This window comes from Marmota flaviventris, chromosome 17, assembly GCF_047511675.1.
Source record: "Marmota flaviventris isolate mMarFla1 chromosome 17, mMarFla1.hap1, whole genome shotgun sequence".
NCBI lineage: Eukaryota > Metazoa > Chordata > Mammalia > Rodentia > Sciuridae > Marmota > Marmota flaviventris.
Window position 1 is genome coordinate 77,314,811 of NC_092514.1, and position 8,322 is coordinate 77,323,132.

Genomic DNA, 8,322 nt, shown 5'->3' on the forward strand with positions numbered 1-8,322 from the left:
AAAGCCAGCCTCAGCAACTTAGGCCCTATCTATAAATAAAACAAAAACAGGCTGGAGTGTAGCTTGGTGTTCAAGTCCAAGTTCAGTCCCCAGGGCCAAAATAGAAATAAAAAAATCTCTCTTCTCTGCCTATGTCCCAACAATCCTGCTTCTGTGGTTAACGTAAGTGACTGCTTGCCCCCACACTAAGCAATGTAGACACAAAGCTGTCCACACATGTCCTTTGCACCCAGTGAGTGTGTGAGACACAAAGCCTGTTGTAGGACCAGGAACATCTCCCATCTGAAGCTGTCCTTGTGTCCAAGATAGTGAGGGGTGGAAACAGCCGGAACAGAAAATGCACGTATTTGCTCTTGGAAGTGAAGCAAGGTGGGGAGGGGGCGACTTCACCCTCACAGTTTTGTACCTTTCAAATTTTTAGCTATATGACTGAGTGACATAGTAATAAATAAATAAAAATGCAGAAACTTCTCAGAAAATGTTAGCTGGGTAGGGAATGGTACTTCTGCAGTGGTATGTTTTCAAACTAGACAAAGCTGGCCTTGCACAACACTGAAGGTGCTGATGCCATCGTCACTGTGAAAAAGCTCATGCTACTGATTTATTTTTGTACTGGGGATTGAACCCAGGAACACTGTATCACTGAGCCGCACCCCCCGCCCTAGTCCTTTTGAGACAGGGTTTTTTAAGTTGCCTAAGCGGGCCTCAAACTTGGGATCCTCTTGCCTCAGCCTCCCAAGTCACTGGATTACAGGCATGTGCCCCCGTGCCTGGCTGATGTTATTTTCTTACTGTGTGAGGAGCCACTCTGAATGACCCACACCTTCCAGTCCTGGAGCAAGAAGCTCTGTCCAGGCACTACATTTGTGGTGACTTGGGCGTTGTCTGAGCTCCGGTAAAGGCACGTCTTCAGGTGTAGGTGTCATCCTCAGGGTCCAGTTACACTCATCTGACCCTGGTAACCCTGCCCCTTCTGACCTTTTTTGGATGAAACTTTCTAAGAACTAGAGTCCCCCCAATAAACACTCACTTCCGAACGTGCTCGCTCGCTCTCGCCAGCCTCTCTGGACTTTCTCTTGCTCTCCCTCTTGGGGGGCCTGAGGCCGAGAGTGGAGAAGCCGCCCTGAAGCTTGTGTAAAGTAAACTGTGTCTGTGTTTTGTTTAGTGTCCCTGCAGATTCACAGAGTGACCTGAAGGTCAGCTGCCCGCGCGGGCCAGGGGTGGCATTACTGGACTTTATTCCAATTAAAAGAAAAATACGGAAATCCTGTGAGCCATCGTTGTCAATGCCAGAGAGTCGGGATTTGCTGAATGAACAGAGACTCCTCAGGGGTGGAACGAGACTGAGGTGGAGTGGGGGCCACTGAGCACGCAAGAAGGGGTCAGTGGTTGTGACCCCCAAGCCCTTCCCAGCCCCTTGTGCCCTTGAGGTGCGAGTTGAGTAGAGCCACCCTTCAAATAACCAGGTCGAAGCGTGAGCTTCTTTCATTTTCTTTTTTTTTTTCAATATTTAAAAAAATATGTTACAAAACAATATCATTCATCATATATTTCTTGCTTATTTTCCTTCTTAAAAATATTAAAGTAATAAAAAAGTCACTTTATAAAATAATACAAAAGGACATGATCAGCTGGGGTGGCTGGACGCTGTCTGGGCTGCTGGGTGAGGGATCCAGTGCTTCGCTTCTGGCTCCCCTCCCCACCACAGGCTGGGGGCTGGGGCTGGGGCTGGGGCTGGGAGGAGGCCAGTGGGTACGGGAAAGGTCTCCGGGCTGCCCTCTGGATGGGCTTCCTGAGGGCCATGGGAGAGGAGCTGGGCGCAGGGCAGCCACACCCAAGTGGGTGTGGCTGAGTCCTGGCTGGTCCTGGGAGAGGCGGAGGGCCTGCCAGTCACCAAGAGGTGGCCCTGGGCAGGGCTGGCCTGGCCCCTGGGTGCTGGCCCCTTCTCCAGGAGGCTCCCCTAGCTTCCACTGCTCAGCATCCCCAGCAGCTTGCTGGGCTCCAGTCCCTGCTGCTGGGCCACGGTCTGCACATCGAAGCCCATATGCATGAGGAACTGGGCCACGTTCATCTCCTGCCCCGTGAACTGGTCCCGGATGGTGGGACATGAGGGGTTGCAGTGAGGCCAAGGGCAGCTGTCCACGAGGTGGACGGGGCAGCCTTTCAGGGAGGCTTTGCTGGCCTTGTGGCTGTCATGGAGGCTTCTGTCCCAGCAGTGCAGTGCCCGAGGCAGTGAGGTCCCCTTCACCTGGACATCTGTCCAGTGACTGCAGACAGAAATCCGGGTGGGAGTCATGGAGGAGGGGCATTGCCACCACTGTGGAGGGGCCTGTGTAATCCTGGCCTCACAGCCAGCCACACAATGAATGTCTTTGACAACCCCAAAAGGCCCTTTAGTAAGTAGAGGCAGGGGTGGGGGGCTTGAGGGGGGACAAGTGCAGGCCAGGTGTTTGCAGGACAAGGGAGCCTGTGGTGTTTGAAATTAGTACTGCAGACCAAGGGGCCCCGGGGCCCAGGGACACTGACCTGCGGATGATGATCTCGTGAGAGAGGCAGGCAGGAGCAAAGCTGGCCCTGGAGGAGGAGACAGCAGCCTGAGCCCTGTGGCCCCCAGCCCCACCACCCTGTGCCGCAAGCCCCCGTGCTCCACCCTGTTTCCCTGCACCCCATCTTCTGGCTGGGGACCAGTCCTCCTGTCTGTGGCCAGGCAGCTGTTCCTCTGCCCAGGTCTTGTCCCCTCCTGACAGCCTGCCCTGCTAACCCTGACCTCTGCCGACAAATCTTGCTCAGAGTCTACCTCCCCCTCTGGGGCCTGCCAGGCAGCAGCAGGCTGTCCCTGACAGATGACTCTCCTGCCACTTTAGATCTGTTTTTGAATTGGGTGGCTTACTGAGGACTGGGGGGGGCTGCCGAGCGCGAGCGGGTCCCCAGCACACTCACGGCACGTCCTTGAGTGTGCTGCGCAGCTCGCGGCCCAGGTTCTGGATGTACAGCCACTGCCCCTCCTGCACTGGCTGCCCCGTGAGGTGCACGTTGTCCACGGTCAGCTGGGCCTCGTCAAACAGCCACTGCACCACGAACACTGGGCCTGGGAGGGCACCTGGCTCAGAGGGCTGGCCTTGTGCTGAGGTCCTGGCCAGTTCTCTGACAGGCTCAGAGGCCAGCTGGCCGGCCAGGTTCTCCCTACCAGTGTGTCCTCCCTTTTCCTTTTTTACAGTTCTGGGGACAGAACCCAGAGCCTCTACTACTGAATGACACCACACTTTTCCTTCTTTAAAGTCTGCCCTTGCTGCTGGGCATAGTGGTGCCCACCTGTGATCCCAGGGACTCAGGAGACTGATGCTGAAGGATTGACCAGCCTCAGCAATTTAGAAAGGTGCTAAGTAGCTTAGCAAGACCCTGTCTCCAAAATAAACAAAAAGGGCTAGGAAAGTAACTCAGTGGTAAAGCATCCCTGGGTGTTTGATCCCTGATGGAAGGAAGGAAGGAAGGAAGGAAGAAATTGCTCTTGGCCTGAGTCTCAGGGACTCTAATTTGACCAAAGTTTGGTGAATAAGTCTTTTGCCTGGGACCCCACTAGTCCTCAGAGTGTGGGGCCTACCTGAGGCCATGCAACTCAGGGGACAGCCGAGGGATTCAGTTCTAAAGCTTATCCCCAAGCAGTGGTGTAGACAGGGTCACCAACCATCCTGGTTTGCCTGGGTCTGGGGATTTCAGTGCTAAAACCAAGGAGAGCTGCAGACAAACAGGAGTGACTGATTGCCTGGCATGGATTTGACCTGCCTGGGCCAGGACAGGGGTCTCTCCACCCAGCAGCTCAGAGGCTGGACCAGGCTGGGTTTTACTTCCCACTGCTTCCCCGTACCCCTTTCAGGCCAGCCACTCACAGCGCAGAGTTGGGTAAACTTTGTAGCCAAAGAAGCAGTTCCACTCTTCCCCCTCCTTGAACTGGCGCCGACAGCGCTCCGGAACCATGCCGTTCCAGTACCTGGAGCCACAGCTGTAGGTCAGGCTGCTGTGGGTCCTCTCTCCCCAGGAGCTCCTCCCTCAGAGATGCCACCCTGTCCCAAGCCTTTTGCATGGACAGGTTCCCAAGCATGGGGCCGGGCCCCTCCCTCCCAGGTCACCTGATCCCACGACGGATGGCCTCTGTGGGGGCGCAGGTGATGGTGTCAATGCAGTCCGTGCGGCGGTACTGCTTGTTGTCCAGGAACCAGCCTGAGTCAGCCAGGCCTCGCACTTGGATGGCCGGGTAACCCAGGTCCTCCAGCTGCTCGGCCACACGGTCCACGTTCAGCAGCACCCCGGTGCCCCCAGCACTGCGGGGAAGGCCAGACATGAGGCCAGCTGGCTGGGGAGCGGCACCCAACACCCAGACCAGGGCCTGCTCAGCCCCGACCTGGGCCCTGAGGAAGGACGGGGCTCTTGCTGCCTCCCAAGGATGCATCTGGACAGTGGATGCGTTGCCTGCTCACATGTAAAACCCGCGGGCCTCTTGAGGGCCCAAGGCAGGGGACTGATAGAGCCCCAGGCAGAGGCCTCGACTCCTGCTCAGCACCGAGCTCTTCCTCGTCCTTCCCTCCCTTACCTTCTCTGCCTCAATTTCTTTGTCTGGAAATAGAGATAAACTACGTTGCCTCCGGCCCTTTCACCCACTCCACATACACACGGTGCTACCTGACAGGATTGAGACTGGACAGCAGCAGGGAGCCCCTGTACCTGTGAGCCCTAGCGGAGAGGCAGCTGTCTACAGCAGACCCCTGACCAACTGCCTGGGTCTGCAGCCTGAGCTCCTTGGAGGCTTAACCTCCAGGACACCCCTGGTGGTCCATGTTCTGGTTGCAGCCTCAACCCCATCACTCCCCATCAAGGCCTCGCAAGGCTGGAGCTAGCAGGGACTGGACCTTGCCCCCCACCCCAGCTCTGCCTGGGCCTCCTCCTCTCCGTCCCACCCACACTCCCATCCCAGCTTGCCCCAGGGGCTACCGCCGCCTCCCCACCCAGCCCTGTCCTGCCCACCTGCTCCCGGCCAGCAGCAGCACCTTGGCCCCGCTCAGCCCCTGGCCCAGGAGCTCGCGCACCACCTCCTGGATGATGAGGGCGCCCATGAAGGCGTACTCGTCTGCGTGCAGGAGGGCTGGCTTCAGGCAGGGCCTGGGCAGAAAGAGACCTCCACCCAGGCCAGCATGAGGAAGGCCCTGGGGTGTCCCTGGGGCGGGGGTAGACTGGAGGGAGGTGGGTCAGGTGCAAGAGGACCTTCTGGGGGCCCCTCCCCAGGGAACACTCAGGAGTGAGGACAGCTCAGGGGCCAGGCCAGCCACAGACAAGCTGGCACCTGAGGACAGGCGTCAAGGAGTTTGGGAAGGCTGAAAGTCTGCCCTTCCCCAGAAGCCCACCATCCTGCCTGGTCACAAGGAAGGGGCTTGGAAACCAGAGACTCACTCTTCTCAGACTTGGAAGACGCCCCACTCCAAACGTCACTGGAGCAGTAGGGGATGAAGCTGAAACAGGAACCTGTGAGTCTGCTCTGCTGCCAAGTCCCCAGGAAAGACCACCAGGACAGGACCCCCCCCCCAGCAGTACCCCCCAAGGACCACACCTACCAGTAAGAACCCTTCAGGACAGGACCCTCCAGGGAAGACCCCCCCCAAGACACCCCTGTGCTCTTACACCATGTTGGCATTCCACCAGTGGGGATTCTCCTCCGGCTGAGAAGACAGGATCCCGGTTCCTGGAGACAGACAGGCAGTGGAGCTTTCCTTCTTGTGGGAGGGGCTGTGCAAAGATGGAGACTGCAGGAGGGTGTGGGGGACAGGGGCTCCTGCTTGGCCCTGGCAAGGGAGGCAGGTGATACTTCTGGCCTGAGCCAAGGGTGCCAGGGAAGTGGGGGATGGGCGGGCTTAGTTACTGCGGGAGGTCACAGAGGTCACGATGCCCAGCCAGGCTGTGACACTGGATGCAACCCTTGGCCTTCCCACTCTACACCAGGTGCTTCAACCCTGGTCGGGGGTGGTGATGGGTGACCACCATCAGCACTGGAAAGTTACTTGTGGCATGGTAACCAAGGTAAGACAGAGTGCTTGCTGGCCTCCCGGAGCTCAGAGTGCTGCTAGGGGCATGTCCCAGGTGAAGAGATCCTTTTCTGCAGGACCTCATTTTGAGAGCTTACTGCCCTGAGGCTATTCCCCATCTCAAGGCTCCCTGCTAGCAGGCCCCCCACTGCTGACCTGTCCTCGTGTGCGGCCAGTCTTTGGAGCTCATAAGGCGACGCATGGTGTCATATCTGGTGTTGCAGTTCTCCCGGTTAAAGCAGTACCAGCCACCTGCAGACACAGTCGCCAAGGTCTAGCCCATGTATCTAGGGGACTCCAGCCCTCCCCTTCCTGGTTCCCTAGAACGCACCTTCCAGAAAGAGTAGCCACCGCCGGCTGCCCTTGGACTCCTTTAGGTAGTAACTGCAGGGAAGAACGCGCGGAGCAGGTAGTCAGCTGGGGCTTTGGAAGCTACAGTAATTCGCCTCCGACGCCAGGCTTCCACCTGTCGTTCTGTGCGCACGATAGACGCATGGGGGCGCCAGCGGCCAGACCCACGCAGAGTGCACCAGCCCCGCGAGCCACGCGGCAGTCCCGGGAGATGGCGCTCGCGGGGACGGCACCGCCTGCGAGGGCTGTGTGGTCCGTGGAAAATCCCCATGGACCGCCCGGTGCGGGACCCGTTGTAACCTCGCCGCCTGCTGGGGGGGGTCGCTCTGGGGCACACAGTGGCACTGGGAGAATGGGGAGTGCTCTCGCTCTGGGCGTGGGTGGAGGCACGGGACGCGCCAGGCTGGGGGGGGGGGCGCCACCGCGGCGGTGTCGCAGTTTTCTCACCAAGTCCCAGCCTAACGTCCACGCACCAAGCTCAGGGGCACTCCCAATCCCTTCCTCATCCCCAGCATCACATCTTTCCTTTGCCGCCTGGAGTGTGACCATGCCGCACCTGGGGTTTTTCTATCCCACCTGTGTCCCCCTCCTAGCCCCTCTAGCTAACGATGGAATTCCTGCCTGTACAAAATCAAGTTGCTAGGGGCGCGGGTGGGGGGAGGTAGCTAGTGTTGCCTCTTCTTGCTGGTGCCAGGGTTACTCTCAGGTTGTTTCCAGTCTACCTTACTCCCCCATCCCCGCCCAAGGACGCGGGCAAAGGGGCTGTGCACTGTGGCCCAGGGGTCAGTGCCCTCGCTGGGCCGGGGACCAGGCCTTCAAATGCTGCCAATCACCCCCTCCCCCGCGAGGGAGGCACCAAGCCAGGTCCTCCGCAGGGCCAGCACCGCTGGGCACCCGACGGGAGCCCTTTCCTCTGGGGGTGAGAATTGAGAACTGCCACAGACTGTAGGGGTCCAGCACAGAGTCTCTGAGCCCTCGCAGGGGCAGGGAGGTGTAGCTGCGGGTGCCACGGGTGATGAAGCGGCTGGAACTCGGCGGGGACGACGGGCTAGGAAGGCAGGGCGTTCGGACGAGCCTCCCGGGGTCCTGGCCGGCGCGGGCCTTACCCAGCTGGGCTGCCGTCGTTGCAGGTCACCGATGTGTTCAGCAGGAGATGCAGGCGTAGGTCCTCGTTGAGCTGTTGCGCCGAGCAGGGGTACAGGGACTGGGCCAGGCTCTTGACCTGAGCCATGAAACTGTCCATGTTGCCCTCCACGGCCGTGAAGTCCAGCGGGAAGCTCTCCACTGGTTGTCCCGCGGCCGGCGCCGCCTCGGCTCGCTGCGGGGGAGGCGGCGGGGGCGGCGGCAGAGGAGGCTGCTGGCCGCGGCGCCGCCAGGTCTTCCTGCCCTCGCCGCCCCCGGCCCAGTGCAGCAGGCCCAGTAGCAGCAGCACGCACACCCTTCGGCCCATGGCCACGCCACTCCGGCCCGCGGCCACCTGCAGAGAAGCGGACGGTCCTGAGGCAGCAGTGGCTGGGGGGGAGGGGGGCGCCGGGCCCAATGCGCCTGGGCCACGGGGCGCCGGCCGCGTCTGCTAGCTGGTCCTCGGTCCCGCGCGCCGGGCCTGGCCGAGGCGGCGTGGGCTCTGGGCGTCGAGGCTCTGGGTTCCGGCGCCGTCGGCCTCGGCAGCTGAAGCTCCGCGCTCAGCCGGCCGCGCGCAGCTCAGGGTCTGGGTGCGCTGGCTCTGGCCCGCGCCAATAGGCAGCGGGGGCCGAGCTGGGCGTAGTTCGCCGGGGCTGCGGCGGCCCGGGTGCCCGCGCGTTAGATGTGCCGCCGCCGCCGCCCGGGCTCGGTGGAGGGGGAGGGGGCCGCGCTCGCTCTTTTCTTGGCGGAGGCATCGCCTTTTCTTCCCAAACCGCAA

General features: G+C 60.2%; 1 protein-coding gene across 1 annotated transcript; it reads right to left on the reverse strand.

The window, feature by feature from the left end:
- Positions 1-1,960: 1,960 nt before the first annotated feature.
- Positions 1,961-7,872, reverse strand: Notum (notum, palmitoleoyl-protein carboxylesterase). The gene is made up of 11 exons (XM_027955576.3): positions 7,529-7,872; positions 6,403-6,455; positions 6,228-6,323; positions 5,671-5,731; positions 5,443-5,501; positions 5,020-5,122; positions 4,128-4,319; positions 3,888-3,988; positions 2,941-3,088; positions 2,527-2,574; positions 1,961-2,267 (listed from the first exon to the last, which is right to left on the reverse strand). The coding sequence occupies exons 1-11, from the start codon at positions 7,870-7,872 to the stop codon at positions 1,961-1,963; spliced, it is 1,512 nt and encodes a 503-aa protein (XP_027811377.1).
- Between the last annotated feature and the right edge of the window lie 450 nt (positions 7,873-8,322).

What these genes read in the sequence shown, in the direction of transcription:
- Notum (XM_027955576.3), bottom strand. Translation starts at nt 7,872, where the DNA reads ATGGGCCGAAGGGTGTGCGTGCTGCTGCTACTGGGCCTGCTGCACTGG. An exon ending in GTCTTCCAAGTCTGAGAAGA is followed by an intron (nt 5,123 to 5,442) that starts GTGAGTCTCTGG and finishes TCCTGCACGCAG; the next exon opens with ACGAGTACGCCTTCATGGGC. An exon ending in AGTTTACCCAACTCTGCGCT is followed by an intron (nt 3,089 to 3,887) that starts GTGAGTGGCTGG and finishes GTGCCCTCCCAG; the next exon opens with GCCCAGTGTTCGTGGTGCAG.